This window comes from Tasmannia lanceolata, unplaced genomic scaffold (assembly GCF_043159265.1).
Source record: "Tasmannia lanceolata isolate RefF3 unplaced genomic scaffold, GAP_Taslan_0.1 ptg000012l, whole genome shotgun sequence".
Lineage (NCBI taxonomy): Eukaryota > Viridiplantae > Streptophyta > Magnoliopsida > Canellales > Winteraceae > Tasmannia > Tasmannia lanceolata.
Genome location: NW_027518689.1, coordinates 1,593,455 through 1,611,438, shown reverse-complemented (window position 1 = coordinate 1,611,438; position 17,984 = coordinate 1,593,455). Strand labels below are relative to the sequence as shown.

At 40.2% G+C, this 17,984-nt stretch overlaps 1 protein-coding gene across 1 annotated transcript; it reads left to right on the top strand.

Moving 5' to 3' along the window:
• The first annotated feature begins 17,159 nt into the window (after nt 1–17,159).
• LOC143888069 (receptor kinase-like protein Xa21) lies at nt 17,160–17,570 on the top strand. The gene has a single exon (XM_077392360.1). It carries the CDS (start codon nt 17,160–17,162, stop codon nt 17,568–17,570), a length of 411 nt encoding a protein of 136 aa, XP_077248475.1.
• Nucleotides 17,571–17,984: the final 414 nt, after the last annotated feature.

The following is a 17,984-nucleotide window of genomic DNA, read 5'->3' as shown; positions in this document are numbered from 1 at the left end:
GAAGATCTATTATCTCTTACCTGGAAATGCCGTCAAACTCCGTAAAAAAAAAAAAAAAAATAAAATAAATAATCAGTACCAGAGGGACTCTAGTAAACTAGATCGACTCCCAATCTAAACATCGGAAGGCCTTCTTTGGCCGAATAAATCCCAAAATCAGAACCCAATGTCAAAACAAATACATGTTTGCAAACCCTTTTGAGCCTGAATGAAATTTTCTTGAAAACCCATCAAACTAGGGGCATTCGCCCCGAACTACGCGATACCTGATCCCTACACTGGGGTACGTAGGCAGCTCGGTTAAACTGAGTTCGGTCGATTCAAAAAAGAAAAGCAATTCAATCAATCAAAAAAAAAAGAAATTCAATCCTTTCAGAAAAAAGAGGGACAAGTTCCTAAAGAAGAGAAGTCAATTATTCCAGAAAGAAAAAAAAAATCAATAAACCTTCGAACAATTTATCTTCAAACTAGGGGCATTCGCCCTGAACTACACACGACCTGATTCCTACCTTGGGACATGTAGGCAACATGTTCACAGGTTCGGTCGAAATCTTTGTTGAACCTTAAGCCATTCTTTGAAAAGCCCTATCCTACCTATAAAGTCCTTCCGGTGTTCAGAACTAATGATCTAGGTCCCGAAACAAAAAAAAAAATTGATGATGAAATGGAGTTTGAAGATCTGCTAGACTGAAAACCTGAAAGGACGGTTTAGGCAAAATTTAAGATCATTCCCCTGCTAAGTTGAAAACCCGAAAGGGCGGCTTAGGCAAAAGCTAAGGGGATAGCCTGCTGAATCGAAAACCTAGAAAGGCGGTTCAGGCAAAAGTTAAGGCTAGCACGGTCCGCCAAGTTAAAAACCTTGAAGAGGTGACTTGGTCATGGTAAGAGAATCATTGTAAGAAGGCTACAGCCGGTATCAGGACTGAAGATCAACTGAAGTTCAAGCAAATTCAAGTGACATCCTCAAAACTGGGGGCATTGGAGCTAAGCAATCCTAGGAGTTGTAATTAAATCATTGAGGCATTACTGTTTAAGGGAAAAGTCCAGTGTTTACCAATTAAAAAAAAATATTCCTTGAAAGGATAGACTTACCAAATAAAATATTAACTAAGTCAGAAGCATTACTGTGTCTGTCAGTGTAGTTAATCAATCGTTGTTATTCTATGTTCACTCCTTCAGAGATCCTCAATCCTTTGAGTAGTGTCTTTTATCTAAGTTTTCTCTTTAAAAAGAGTCAATCGTCGTCCTTGTGTCCAAAATGATGCAACTGTCTCGGTGAAGGAGGCCCGACCTCGTCAACTCCCTGCGATTGTACCTGAAAGAGTTCGAGAATCTAGTCAAACAGCTACATTTCAAAGAAGATCAACTCAGAAGAGTTCAGAAGTAGAAACATCAGAAAGCCCAGCTTCCTTAAAAAGATCATACCTCAGGAAGGCATCTTAAGCTTGGAAGAGCCTCAGATGCAATGATGGTCGAGCCAATTTCTCACAAAGATGAACCGTTAAAATTCAGAATTTCCTTCCAGTTAGTTTGATTATATCCAAGAGAGCCGTTGTTCTAGATTACCAATTTCAAGTGTCTTGTTCAAGGTTTCAGTCATCCAAATCCCCAAAGACAAGACCAGCAGTCTCTTTGAGAAAAATCTTGTTGAAGTTTCATAAAAGTGTTTCTACTCCATTCTTGTTAGTAATGGTTCTTCGGTTTGCCGTTTCATCATTCGTCAAAGTCCTAGTTTCCGATATCTTTGTCAGGCACGATCTATAACATCCCCGATTTCATTAAGTTCAAAAAATCAAAAATTCATCAAATCCAATCCTATGTCAAATTCAAGTTCATGAAAAATCTCTAAATTCTTCGTTGTTGAATTCATCAATCAAAGCTATCTTGTTTCTTTGAGCCCGTTTGTGAATGGTGCCTCTTTTCTCGAGTCCATTTGTAAATGATCTCGTCTTCTCCTTGAACCCGTTTGTGAACGGTGTCTCATTTTTCTGAGTCCATTTATGGTCTCATGTCCTCCTTAAGCCCGTTTGTGGACGGTGCCTTATTTCTGAAAAATCAAAAATTCATCAAATCCAATCCTATGTCAAATTCAAGTTCATGAAAAACTCTAAATTCTTCGTTGTTGAATTCATCAATCAAAGCTATCTTGTTTCTTTGAGCCCGTTTGTGAACGGTGCCTCGTTTCTCGAGTCCATTTGTGAATGGTCTCGTCTTCTCCTTAAGCCCGTTTGTGAAGGGTACCTCATTTTCTGAGTCTATTTGTGAATGGTCTTATGTCCTCCTTGAGCCCGTTTGTGGACGGTGCCTTATTTCTGAAAAATCAAAAATTCATCAAATCCAATCCTACGTCAAATTCAAGTTCATGAAAAATCTCTAAATTCTTCGTTGTTGAAGCTATCTTGTTTCTTTGAGCCCGTTTGTGAACGTTGCCTCATTTCTCGAGTCCATTTATGAATGGTCTCATGTTTTCCTTGAGCCCGTTTGTGAACGGTGCCTCGTTTCTCGAGTCCATTTGTGAATGGTCTCGTCTTCTCATTGAGCCCGTTTGTGAACGGTGCCTCATTTCTCGAGTCTATTTATGAATGGTCTCATGTTCTCCTTGAGCCCGTTTGTGAACGGTGCCTCATTTTCTGAGTCCATTTGTGAATGGTCTCTTATTCTCCTTGAGCCCGTTTGTGAACGGTGTCTCATTCTCTGAGTCCATTTGTGAATGGTCTCATCTTCTCCTTGAGCCCGTTTGTGAACGGTGCCTCATTTTCTGAGTCCATTTGTGAATGGTCTCTTATTCTCCTTGAGCCCGTTTGTGAACGGTGCCTCATTTCTCGAGTCCATTTGTGAATGGTCTCGTCTTCTCCTTAAGCCCGTTTGTGAACGGTGCCTCGTTTCTCGAGTCCATTTGTGAATGGTCTCATCTTCTCCTTGAGCCCGTTTGTGAATGGTACATCATTTTCTGAGTCCATTTGTGAATGGTCTTTTATTCTCCTTGAGCCCGTTTGTGAACGGTGCCTTATTTCTCGAGTCCATTTGTGAATGGTCTCGTCTTCTCCTTGAGCCCGTTTGTGAACGGTACCTCATTTTCTGAGTCCATTTGTGAATGGTCTCTTATTCTCCTTGAGCCCGTTTGTGAACGGTGCCTCGTTTCTCGAGTCCATTTGTGAATGGTCTCGTCTTCTCCTTAAGCCCGTTTGTGAACAGTACCTCATTTTCTGAGTCTATTTGTGAATGGTCTCATGTTCTCCTTGAGCACGTTTGTGAACGGTGCCTCGTTTCTCGAGTCCATTTGTGAATGGTCTCATCTTCTCCTTGAGCCCGTTTGTGAACAGTACCTCATTTTCTGAGTCCATTTGTGAATGGTCTCGTCCTCTCCTTAAGCCCGTTTGTGAACGGTACCTCATTTTCTGAGTCCATTTGTGAATGGTCTCATCTTCTTCTTAAGCCCGTTTGTGAACGGTACCTCATTTTCTGAGTCCATTTGTGAATGGTCTCATATCCTCCTTGAGGCCGTTTGTGAATGGTACCTCATTGTCTGAGTCCATTTGTGAATGGTCTCTTATCCTCCTTGAGCCCGCTTGTGAAAGATGTCTCATTTTCTTTTTTTTTTAAAAAAAAAAAAAAAAAAAAAAAAAAACCGCTTGAGAACGATCTTTGTTCTTTCTGTTCGGAATCCATTCGAAAGTGGTATCTCATTCTCTCGTTGCTCGTTTGTAAACGGCACCGCATCAGGATTTCTTATTATGTTCTAATTCTAGGATTTCATTTAGGGCCTTGCATTAGGTAGTAAATGTTTGCGTCTAAGTTCCGTTTTGTGTAGAGTCTTTTGTCGATTAAAGCTACGCAAAATGGCTCTGTCATTTTGACTTTGGTATTCGATGACTACGTCATCTCTACCAAAGAGGGGCATCTGTAGACACCCCATTTTGCTCTACCTTAATCGATAAAGAAATTAGGGTTTGTTTTCCGTCGGTTTTCCAATGTCTTTCTTTCCCGCATCCGTTTGTTACATTTCTAAATATTTTTGGTCATTTCCGTCGTGTTTCGCATTTTCCCGCTAAATGTTGAGAAGGATTATTCAGAAAAATCTAAACTAGGGAGAATTTGTACCCGTTTGTGTGGGACCCGCTGGTGTGGGACCTGCTAGTGTGGGACCTGCTAGTGTGGGACCTGCTAGTGTGGGACCCGCTGGTGTGGGACCTGCTAGTGTGGGACCTGCTAGTGTGGGACCCGTTTGTGTGGGACCCGCTGATGTGGGACCCGTTTGTGTGGGACCCGCTGATGTGGGACCCGCTTGTGTAGGGCCTGCTGATGTGGGACCCGCTTGTGCGGAACCCGCTGATGTGGGACTCACCATTAGCATGACTTAACTTTCTCTACCATTTCCACTAACTTCATTTTTCCCTTTAAAATAACACCATTATCTCCATTACCATTATATATTCCATTATCCCCACCACCATTCCCACCATTACCATTATATATTCCATTATCCCCACCACCATTCCCACCATTACCATTATATATTCCATTATTCCCACCACCATTCCCACCATTACCATTATATATTCCATTATTCCCACCACCATTCCCACCATTACCATTATATATTCCATTATTCCCACCACCATTCCCACAATTACCATTGTTTATTTCCATTATTCTCCACCACACCCACCATTCACATTATATATTCCATTATTCCCCACCACAATTCCCACCATTACCATTATATATTCCATTATTCTCCACCACACCCACCATTCTCATTGTTTATTTCCATTATTCTCCACCACACCCACCATTCTCATTGTTTATTTCCACCTCTCCACTAAGTTTTTCACTATATAAAGAGAGGTGATGAGAGGAGGAAAAAAAAAAAACAACACATTGTTTTTGGATAGTTTTCTCTTTCTCTCCCTCAATATCTCTCACTCTCTCACTCTCACACTATCATTATCTACTTTCTCTCCTTATTTGTTTCTCCCCATCTCTCTCCCTTGTTCCATATAAAAAAAAATATAAAAGAAAATAAAACAAAGAAAAAGAGAAAGAAAGCGGAAGCGGATCAAGCGGCGGTGCGATTTTCGAATTTTTCGGCTCTCGGATTCGGCGAGGATTTCGATCACAGGTAGGTACTTAATTTTTAGATTTTTCTAGAATTATTTGGTATATTTGCATGATTTTTAGTATTTAATTGGATTTAGTTGAAAATTAAATATGTATGCTCAAAATCATGATCTCCATGAGTGTTTCGAAAATAAAATATATACTAAATGAATTCCAAAATTAATGAAATTTCGTGGGAAACTAATATGATACCAGTACATTCTATCATGAAATTTTGAGAATTTTGAGAATTTGTTTGGTATATTATTTTATGCTTTCTTTGAAATTTACCAGCTTTTGAAGGAATTGTTACTGACATCATATCACAACTAAAATTCTTAAAATTTTTACAGTAGTCTTCAATCTCACATTTCTAGTTACTGTAAAAGTTTCAAGTGATTTGGATCTGTTTTCATATGGGATGTAGGGTTAATTCATAATCTGGTCTGAAAATTAAAAAATCTGAAACTGATAGTAAATGGTTTCCAAAATTCATGAAAATTTCTCAGTATGTTATTTTTACTTATATCTTATTAATGTAGAAATTTCATTGAATTTAGATTCATATTTCTAGTGGTTTCTGTGTTATTTGTGCAATCTGGTCAATCAATTGTTAAATCGAAATTAAATATGAGCTTAATGTAAAAATCTGTAAAACTCTTTCCGTAAGCTACATTTCATCATATCTTGCTGCTGTAGAAATTTCAACTCATTTCAAATTCGTCTGCTACAATTTCACTTGTAAAATCACTCATATGTTTAAAATTGATAAAATTCATTGAAAATCCGAAATTAATTGAAAATCATCTGAATATTTCTAAAGAACCTTAAATCTCTGTCACACATTAACTCCTTAATCCATTGAAACAGAAATCTTAGGATCATTAGAATTCCCTGGAAAAATGGTCAGTGCATCCATAATCGTATCCCAATTGCAACCGATCTTTGACAATTTGAATACTTAAGCTATAGCATGTTGTTGGCTCCGAGGTTACTGTCCACGGAAATCCTGAGATATGCCAGGCAATAAGATGTTATAACCTAAGTATTAAATTGCGCAAGGAAAGAACGCACGATTCCCTTCCTTGGATGCTATTCTGGGCCGAAATTGGTGAACCCTAGAACCATTGGTAATCCTCAAGTGTCCATAAATCGAAAATCCATGAAATCTGAAATTAATTAACTTCAAGAATTTGAATTGATTTGTCTCGAGTCTTCCGGAACCATTGGATTATGGTTTCCAATCTAAGAACCATTAGAGCCCAATTTATGAACACTAGTGTTGTGTCGTGTCCTAAGTTTTAGGGAGTCCTAGAGTTAGGAGTCCAGCCTCATCACGGACGCTTGCTATGTATAGCAACCGTACCATAGGTCTAGTTACACTAGTCACCTCATCTTTCCCTAAGACATGCCTAGTAGACTAGGATGTAGGCTAACCTGCATTAGTCTAAGGGACAACTTGCATTTAGATAAGAATCATATAGCATCTTAGATGAAATCCTAAGATAATAAAATCCTCAACTTGGATTAAATAATTCCTCTTAAAACTGTTGAAACAGTCAAATCCGTCTAAGTCGGTGTCCTAGTTGAGTTAGGCATATGTAGCTTAGCTTAGGTGCACCGAACTACGTCGACTCTGATCCCAGTGAGGCTTGGGTACGTAGGCAGCTTGGATGTCAGATGGCATACCAACCGCGAGTCGGCACCACAACAAATTGTGGTGTTTTGTATATTAATTTTCTTGTAAATACTTAATCAAATCAGTTAGGGTTTTCCATGAGATTAGAATCTTAGGAGAACTTGCACTTAGATTGAATCCAAACAAATCAAGAAATCAAAATACACATTTAGGATTCACATTGAAATTAAATCATAGGATGCATGTCCCGTAGATAACATATTAACATAGAGTTGAATGAGCCATTTAAAATAAATTTAAAAGAGTTAGCTTTTGGAATCGAAGACCGATTATCGGGCAGGAATGGTGCATGTGGTGGATAAATCCCCATACCTTCCATTCTTGTAACCAGGTAGCGAGTCTAGATTTCTGGTTAATTACGGGTCCTAGATCCCACATCTAGGTGGCGACTCTGTCAGTCTCTTTTATGTGGAATTCGGATTGTCTTAGTGATCCCAAGTTCACATAAAAGACGAATCTAAATCAACACTAAGAAGCACACGCCAATCGCGTGGGTACTAGAGACCAAGAGAGTGCATGGCGGCTCGCGCCACGCCCCTCTCGCGGGATCTGGCTCCCACAACCGGAGGGCTGACCCAATGCTATAGAGAATAGAAGAAATAGATCACCATATAGAAGAACTGGCAAAAGATCAGGGCCGGCCCGCTACGAAGACGTACTCAAGCAGACCTCCGTTCACAGAGAATGTTATGAACGCGCCAGCACCCAGAGGGTTCAAAATGTCGACGGTTCCGCAATACAACGGAACCACCGACCCTGTGGACCACCTGGAAACGTTCAGGACTATGATGCTCCTCCACGGTGCCTCTGACGGATTCCTCTGCAGAACATTCCCGACCACACTGACCGGTGTAGCCCGGGACTGGTACTCGAGGATCAAGCCGAACTCCATTAGCAACTTTGAGGACTTTAGGGACGACCTGGTCCGCCATTTTATGAGTAGCCGGAGGCCAAGGAAAACAACAGCATCCTTGATGGCCTTGCGGCAGGAGGATAATGAACCTCTGAAAACATTCGTCAGCCGTTTCAACAGAGAGGCTCTTCAAGTGCCAAACTTGGATCCATCAGCCGCCATGAATGTGCTCCTCATAGGCGCCAAATCCAACGATTTTCGCCGATCAGTTGCTCATCAGAACCTGCACTCACTAGCGGATCTGATGGCAGGGGCCGAGGAATATAGAGCCGTGGAGGACACTCTAACGGCCTTAGACTCAAACCGGAGGAGAACCTCCGAAGAAAAGGACCCTACCAAGCAGCGTAGGGATGATAGGCCCCCAGAAGAGAGAGGTCCCCCCAGAGGAGGGAAGAAAACTTTACCCCTCTCAACACCTCCCGGAGACACATACTGGCCGCAATCAGAGGAGAAGAATTCATAAGGTGGCCGACCAGAATGATCTCCAAGGGGAATAAAAGAGACAAGTCGAAGTATTGTCGGTTCCCATGGGCACAACATAGACGAGTGCTGGCAGCTCAAGGAAGAAATCGAGCTGCTGATTGGTCGGGGATACTTGAAAAAGTATGTCAAAGATGACGACCACATAAGAGAGCGCAGGGAGAAGAGTCTCCAGGGCCAGAGCCCCCGACGGTCACAGCCGCCCCATGCGCGGAATCAATCTCCCCTGCCATCCAGTCCACAGCCAGAGGCGCGCCGATCCCAGCCCAAGGGGGTCATCAACACAATTATGGGAGGGCCAGCAGCCAGGGGTACATCATTTGCTGCTAAAAAAGCATACACACGCCGAGTCAATGTCAAGCACACATGCAGCAAAAAGATGAAGACGGAGAATGAAATCTCATTTTCAGATGCGGATCTCGACAACTTGATACTATCAAGACGACGCCCTGGTCCTAACAATGCTCGTCGTGAACTGGGAATTGAAGAAAATCCTTGTCGACAACGGGAGTTCGGCCGATATCCTGTACTATCATGCTTTCGAGAAAATGATGATAGGAGACGACCGCTTAAGGCCGACGAACTCCGATCTGTTCGGTTTCTCAGGGGAGGTCGTGAAAGTGGAAAGACAGATAGAACTCCCAGTCCTCGTCGGAGAGCCGCCCTGTCAGGCCTTCGCGATGGTCAACTTCCTAGTAGTGAGGGCCACTTCGGTCTATAACGCTATTTTGGGACGACCCGGCCAGAATCTAATCCGCGCCGTCGCTTCAGCATATCACTAGAAAATGAAGTTTATAACGCCAAACGGCGTGGGAGAAGTAAGGGGAGATCAACCACAGCCCAGGGAGTGCTATGCCATGGCACTCAAGGGAAAAAATGCGTCGGAATCGCTGCCGATTGAGCTACTCGATCTGAGAGACGAAGCCCATGGGACTCAGCCCGCCAAAGACCTCATCTCTGCACTTAAGCGGGACCCAGCGAGACCCAAACATTTAAACAAATGGGAGGCGTTATAACAACTTAAGCGCACCATAAAAATGGTGAGCTTAAGCGCACCAACAGTTCTCTCTCTCTCTCTCTCTCTCTCTCTCTCTCTCTATATATATATATATATATATAGAGAGAGAGAGAGAGAGTAGAGTTCCTAAGGTGTCACCTCATATAGCTTATATGAGGTGGCGCTCACAAAACGTAAGGGGCCAACATTTTTGGGGTGATCCAAACCACTCATTTGAAAGGCCCCTAGATGGATATGGTGCCTACAAAAAATCAGTTCCATAGGATCATCCTAACCCTTCCATTTATGGAGGTTAAAAATTGGCAGATTTATGGAGGTCTATACCCATCCATTTCAACCTCCACAAATGGAAGGGGAAGGATGATGCTATGAAGTTGACTTTTTGGGCACACCCTATCTATGTGAGGGCCTATCAAATGAATGCTTTGAATCATCCAAACAAAGTGGGCCCCTTATGTTTTTAAGTGCCACCTCATATAAGCTATATGAGGTGACACCTTAGGAACTCTATTCTCATATATATATACGGAGAGAGAGAGAGAGAGAGAGAGAGAGAGAGTAGAGTTCCTGAGGTTAACCTCATATAAGAGCTTATATGAGGTGGCGCTCACAAAACATAAGGCACCCACTTTGTTTAGATGATCCAAACCATTCATTTGCAAGGCCCCATCATAGATAGGGTGTGTACCAAAAATCAGCTCCATTGGATCATCCTAACCCCTCTAAAAGTGGAGGAAAAAATGGGCAGATTTGTGGACAAAAAGTGTCTATCCATTTTGCCCTCCACTATTGGATGGGTTAAGATGATCCAATGGAGTTGATTTTTTGTACACACCCTATCTATGATGGGGCCTTTCAAATGAATGCTTTGGATCATCCTAAGAATGTGGGCCCCTTATGTTTTGTGAGCGCCACCTCATATAAGCTATATGAGGTTAACCTCAGGAACCCTTTTCTCATATATATATATATATATATATATATATATATATATATATATATGAGTTACTAAACCATTCTAAATGAACCAAGAACACTAAAACTTATTTGGAACGTCTTAAAAGAGTGAATCAACTTAAGTTGTTCCTCTCTCATCCTTGAACAAGATTTGGATATAGGACTTCTTTGTACATCTTCTTTACAACTTATAACCCTCTTTGAAGGGATTTTGTTTTTCTTTCTTCAAAGATACAAAGTTTTACTGGGCGAGTGTAGGAGACTCAGAAAATCTTTGACTGATTAAGTTGGACCTTGGCGAACCTAATTCCGTTTGAGACTGGTGGGTTTTCTGTAGACTCGGTCATGAGTTGGACCAGGACCTAGACGAACCTAATTATCCCCCAATGGAAACCCTACACTCAAGATTTTATATACTTTGTTGACTCGGTCATTTTTAGGACTCAATGTAGATAAAAGCCGGACCTGAATGAACCTAATTCCACCCTCCAACTGGTAGGAGTACTCGGAAGCACAGCCTCAGTACATTAGCTATAGGACATGCTTGTTATCGTGCTAGAGAGGTGATTGTACTGGCGCAATTGGCACCATTTTGTCGGATAGAAAACCGAACAGTCTGTCTACCTGCTTAGAAAAATCTCACTAGAGGACTGAAAGGGCCTCATCACTTCTAAAATTTGGCGAGCTACCATTTATGACAACTTATGGGAATTCCCATCCATATGCTTCCTAAGGGTGGCTTCCACCTCTTGAAATGGCATATGCGCGTCAGGGCTTCATCCACATGAGGGAGACTCTCTAGTACGCATAGCGTTATTTAGATTTTCCTCTAGCAAAGGATTTTCCCAATTAGAAGTCACTTTATCATGTATATCAACACTATTGGAAACATTAGAGTCACTAGAATTCCGAGAAACTGGGGCCCGTAGTTTTACGTCATGTATTGTGAGCCATTTAAATGCTATGCAATGCATCGTGTCCACTGTGCGTGCCAAAAAGAGTGTTGGCTTTCGATTGGTATGGAGGGGCGCTCCTGTGCGGTCAGTCAATGTGGCCATCTGATTTTGGTGTGTGCGTGTGGAGCGTGTGAGAGTGTGTGCGGGTTCCTCTTTACTTGCACAAATGGAAAGGACTTCTCAGGTGTACTCGTGGCTTCTAAACATAGAGACTCTCAGGGTCAGCAGATCGTTCGACTCAAGCTAAATCACAAAAGGGACACAGACAAAATGCTAGTGCGAGGTATAGTTTAGTTAAAGAGATAGACTCACCAGAGAAGATGAATTCATTGCTAACTTAATCCAAGTATAGCTACAGTTATGAAAAGTAAAGGGTTCAAGTGCTTAAAAGAAAAGATAAAAGGCTAAAAACATGTTTGGATTTGGTTTTGTGACCTCTTCCATGGAGACAAATGTCTCCTTATATATTCTGGTAACCGTTCTTCATTACCCCTCTTGGAGGCGGGGAACTTTTTTTGTAACTACCCATGATGGGTTCCCTTATTCTCAGGTCCTCCATTGTCCAAGTGGTTATCATCCACATTCTCACGATTGGAAACTGTAATGTCACATCCTTGAATCAGTCAGACCGGATGTTCTCTTAGTAATTCGGTCCCATTTGACAGACTGGCTTTAAGTTTGAAACTTTGAACACACACTAGAGGGGGTCTTCTAATCATGGTTTAAAATTTCGGTCCCTGGTTCACTTTACTGGATAAGAAAGTCATGGAAGAAACCATCTTCCCTATCTTCTATGGGCGGCCGGCATTTAAAGGTTTCTTATGCAGAGCTCTTTAAGGCAACAGATGGGTTCTCTTCAGCCAATTTGATAGGCACGGGAAGTTATGGATCAGTGTATAAGGGAATCCTCAGGCGCAATGAAATATTGTTGCTGTCAAAGTGCTCAACCTTCACTTAAGGGGAGCTTCAAAGAGTTTCATAGCTGAATGCATTGCATTCAGAAACATTCGTCATCGAAATTTTGTGAAGATCATAACTTCTTGTTCAAGCATCGATTTTGGAGGTAATGATTTCAAAGCTCTCGTGCTTGAGTTCATGCCAAATGGGAGTCTAGAGAAGTGGTTGCATTCAAAATTAGATGGGCAACATCAATTAGGAAGTTTAAACTTCCTTAAGAGATTAAACATAGCAATTGACATAGCTTCTGCGCTGGATTTTCTTCACCATCATTGCCATACACCGATTGCTCATTGTGATCTAAAGCCAAGCAACAATTTTTTTGATGAAGACATGAATGCTCATGTGGGTGATTTTGGGTAAGCCAAGTTTTATCCAAGAGTCATTTGAGCTCATCTGAAGACCAAAGCAGCACAACTGGATTAAAGGGAACTATTGGGTACATTGCTCCAGGTAATAATTTTATCAATTTTTGTCATCCTGTTTATTCGCAATGAGTTTTTTAAAATATTTCTCACTTATTAGGTATATAATGTAGTGCAATAAAGGCTGAATTAGCATCTTGAACCAAAAAATTTACTTGATAGCATATCTATATTTATTGACAGAGTATATAGGAATGTTATTTTACATCAAGTGGTCTCGTACATGTCACCCGAATAATAGGCGGCATTTTTAGTACCTATGACCATGACTTCTTTATGCAAAATAGTTGTGTAGAAAATGCTAATCATGTAAGTGGTTAAAAAGTTATAATTTTGGAAAAAATCGGAGAAGTAATTATTCAATTATTCAATAAAATCTCTAATATTATTAGAAAATAATGAGAAATTTTGTAAATAAGTTTCCAAAAAAACCCATGACTAATGTTTCTCAACAAAAAATGGCCCAACACTCGAATGATGGATCAAATCGTGCTTCTTAAATGAGCTAGAGCAGTAAAACACCCCAAAGACCCATGAGAGAAAATATATTCCAATGAAAGAAGCAAAAGTACCATGAAAAGTGCCTTTTCAAAACTATCCAACTTTTCAAAAAGGACCAAAACGCCCTAGAGTTGGCCAATCGGACGAGCCCTTGTTTGATTGGATCCCACTACCGCTAGGCGTCATTGCCACAACCTAAAACCATGTGTGCAATCCCTTTGCCATTTCAAAGTTTGGGTGAACCATTTGCCAAGATTGTCTAGAGCTGGACGATCGGCAACCACCCTTGAACGAAGGTATAACACTCTGAGGAGTGTGACAAAGCCGAACATTTAGCAACTAATCATTCACGAAGCTATAACACCCTCTCTCCTCTTACATCTGTAGATTTTGTGGTTACTGCATCTGTAAATTTTGTGGTTACTGCATTAATTGTGGAGATTTTGGACTTAATAAGATTATTGGAGCCAAAGATTGAGCATCGTAGGAGGTCAGCTGAAATGCAAGTGCGACAACCCAAGAGGGGGGGTGAACTGGTCATTAAAAATTTTGGGCTTAATTAAATGGATTACGAAAATTAATTTACTAATTAAGCACTTATTAATCTAACCCTTGTTCAAATATTCAAGATAATGAAGTTTAGGGTTTAGATATTACTTTAAGCCTATTTGCCCTAACCCTTGTTTTAATATAACATAAATACAAGAAAGGGTAGAGTTTACCAATCACCAATGTGCAAATGAGAAGGAGAAGAAGAATCAATCCACAAGGCACAAGATTTATAGTGGTTCGGTCTATCACAAGACCTACTTCACTGTTCCAAGTTTACCTCCTTGGGATCACCACTAAAATGATGAGATTCTTCAACGGGCGAATCTCCAAGCCGTACACCCGACTTCTCAAACTCCAAAGGGGATACACCCTTTTTCGTACAAAGCCTTGTCGATGATGGATCACACCCTCTTGCAATGTCTTCACCTTTCTTAACGGGCCGAAGAATAGACCATCACAGCGTCTTCACCTTTATTGCCAGGCCGAAGAGGAGACCCTCAAATACAATGAAGAAAATAAATGAAAAACTCTCAATGCCTCATTAGATACGCGGATTACAAACTTTAATAGCTCACTAACACTCCAAGGAAAGACAAAATGCAAAGCATATGGAATACCTCTTGAAAGAATGTGCAAATGCAAGATCAAAGAGGTTTGGCTTTTGATAGAAAGTTTTAGCTCAAGAAAAATGGGTTTTGATCTTTTTAAAATGTTCAAAAGCTTCTAGAGATAGGTTTTAATCATCTATATATAGTGTATTTGAAAATATGACTGTTTGGGGGCAAAACCGTAAAAACTAGCTTGAAAAAGTCAAGCAGAAAATGCCTCAACGGCTAGTTTGCCCGATCGTCGCGGTCAACCGAGCCACCGCGGTTGCCCGCCCCTATCAGGCGCCCTTCTATATTTTCAAATTTATTACCGTTGCGGTCGACCAGCCCCATGGCAGTCGTCCGGTGAGGCTAACCTGTTAGCTCAAAAATTCGGTTAAAAAACCTATCCGCGGTCGACCGACCCATTGCGGTTGTCCGCCAAGCCCAACCTGGATGTTTTCTGAATTTCCAGAAAATCAATCCGCAGCCAACCGGATTGACCCGGTCGACCAGCCCGATAAATTTTGAGATGTCCTGGACTTCCAAGTTCCATCTCGCGGTCTCCCGGAAAAGCCCGGTCAACCGGCCCTGTGTGAAATTCCATTTTTAACTTTAAAAATCAGGGGCTTTTGGGCCATGGTCTTGGGCTTAAGTCCTAGGTTTTCAAACATATTTTTTTGTGTGTATATGGTTTTCAAAGATGTAAAAAGTTAAGTATGAAAACCATTTGAAAGTGTATTTTACATAAAATCAAGAGGACTCTAAATACATTCTAAAAATAAGAACCGTGAGTCTTCTTGGAATGTATCAGCTCCTTTGCACTTCCTTGGACTTCTTTGGCTTGAGTGAACATCTTGATCTTGTCTTGGCTCTTGTGACTTCTCCTCCAATCTCCAATGCATGTTGAGGTACATGAGGTGTCACCATGGCATGTTCAACTCCAAGCTCCTTCTTGACACTTGCTTAGGAACTTATGGGATCTTCATGTTAAGCTTCTTGACTTTTTCATCTTCAAATGAGGATGTCTCCAATGTAGGTGCAAGCTCTTGGTTACTTTGCTCCTTGATCCACAAGCCATGTGATGTGAAGAGTTGTGTAATGGCGATTATGATATGAAAATCCTGTATACAACATAACACAACACCTCAAAGCAACACATCAGTCCATAAATGCTAATCAATTTGGTTTGCCATCATCAAAATAAAAAGGTAAGGTGAATGATTAACCCTTGGGAACCCTTGGGCTTACATCAGCTAATGAGGCGGCGGATATTCTAGCAAAGGAAGGACTCCTTTGGGAGTCCATGTTAGTCGTGTCGCCTGTTATCTCACCTATCTAATAGGCTTTATAATGGGTATGTGGACCACTTTTAAGTATCATGTGTGGGACATCCATTCCCCGCCCAATACTTTTTGACTATTAATGCAATGCCAAATTTCAAAAAGAAGAAACATAGAGTTAGGTATTTGTTTTCATTCCACTGGTTCGAACAAAGGGTGGGGGTCAAGTAGCCACTTTCTGGCATCGACCACACAAGGATTTCCAGATTAATGAGTGCCGCAAAAGATCCCAATTGGCGCATCACAAGTTCACTCCACGCCATCTGCTGAAGGTGCACACACTTCCCTCTAGATGTCAGTGGAGGATGGTTCCCACACTTAGAACCCTTGCTTTCTTTCTAATAAATAGTTGTTTCTATAAATCCCTAGTCAAACATTTCAACTTTTGGTGATTTTTTTCAAAGAAAAGTGGTTTGGAAGAAAGATGAATTAGGTTCTCCAAAAGAGCTTGAGCACATGACAAGCGATACTTTCCTAGTCTGGATATATGGTTCTAGACAGAGTCATGTCCAGGACTTAGGGCCCATAATCCCTATATTTAAGGTGTTTGATAAATATAGATCAAGGAGGTTTCTATTAATTACTAATAATAAATACGAGACTTTTGGATTAATGTTGGGACTGAAATAGTGTTTCCCTTGGAAAGGAAGGTAAAATGATGCCATTTCCCTTTTCAAGACATGTTTGGTTGGCGTGCACTATTCATTCTACTTTCTCGTGTTTAATGGATTTTCAACAATTGCCTTTTAAGTTGCCTCTCTCAAGTCAACATGAAAGTGAAATTAAAGATGATATTCACAACTATTTTGTTTGTACTTAGAAAATGACATCATTTCATTTCCTTCTACTTCTACGTATTTTTTACCTTATAAATAGTATGAAGTTTAATTTGATCTACTTTTGTAGTGCTTTTGCATGTGTAATCACTGAGACTTGGTTGGTTTCAGATGAAAAAATCATGTTGAGAACCAAAATTGGCTAGCAGTTTTGAGTAATACATAGTGGAATGCTATTCATCACTTACATGACTTGATTGGCCAAAACCCATGTTATATGGATTCTTCTAAATAGGTGAAGTACCCGTGTGGGACACGTACATCTAAAATTGCAGGGGTCTCTATGACAGTCGATCTCTTTTATCTCTTTTCTATTTTTCTGGATGCTACTGCCACAACTTTATAATTATCATACATTTTGAATTTTACCCATCCTATTAGTGATTTTTTTTTAAAAGAAATAAAACATTATATTTACTTAACTTATTAAAATTTAAATATGTTATTGGTTAAAATAATAGTATTATGAAAAAAAAAATTAACATTTGACAAATGATTAAAATATTTTGGCGAATCTACAAATCATTCTTTTTTAGGTTTTCTGAATTTAACACTAGATACCCATGTCAGATTCTAACACTCGTACCTGTAAAAATGCAACATAGAACATAACTTCTACATTTTCTTTCATTGTGTTAAATCGCTTCTTATGTGTTTCTCTAAAAATTCTAGACTCTTTCCATGCAACGTAGGTTTCTAAATGTGAAGAGACCACTCAATTATCTATCATCTCTTAGATAAAATTTCCTTCTTTTTTTTCAAAATCGAACCTCATATTTACTTTTAGTTTCTACCTGGTATCTTATATCCTTTATCACAACAAAAAGTGTAAAAGATGTGTGGAATTGCAGAATATGGGGCAGGTGGTCATGTGTCCACAGCCGGAGATGTGTATAGCTATGTGATTCTTTTATTGGAGATATTAGCTGGAAAGCCCCCCACAGATGACATGTTTAAGGATGGCCTAAGTCTTCACAAATTTGTCCAGTTGTCTTTGCCTAATCGAGTGATGGAAATTCTGGATCCATTAATTCTTTTAGAAGATGATGAAGAAAGAGCTACTAACATTACTGAGAATTACAATGATAAGATACGTCATTTGCAAGAGTGTTTGGTATCCTTAATGAGGATTGGAGTGGTGTGTTCTGCAGAATCTCTGAGAGAGCGAATGGAGATGACAGACGCTGTAAAGGAAATGTGTTTTGTTAGAAACATATATCTTGGTGCTGGGATCCACAGAGAATGATGAAATAGGGCCTTATTTGTCAGTGAAGGTTTATCTTACCTCAATAATTTTGGAGATACTATGGAAAAAATAATTTCACGGCTACATCCGCTTTTGTTTCCCAATGGACAAAGATTACAATTTTACATGTCATTTCTTCGATGAATTTGTAAGTTAATGTTATATTATATGCGTTCTGTTTGGTGGTGCCACTTGCAAGTAATGTTTTTTCTCATATCTATATTTTCTTCACCTATTAATACAAAATTACTATCAAATCTTGAGTGTGAAGGTTTCCACTGCAATACATTGATCATTCCATCTTGCGAGATTTATGGAATATGATTACCCTGCCATTACTTAAAACAAGGTAGCTACCTGTTGGAAATTAAAGATAAGTTTGTGGAAGAAGGCTTTATTCTTCATTCTCCTTTT

Coding starts and splice junctions, on each gene's coding strand:
- LOC143888069 (XM_077392360.1), top strand. CDS start 17,160: ATGTGTGGAATTGCAGAATATGGGGCAGGTGGTCATGTGTCCACAGCC.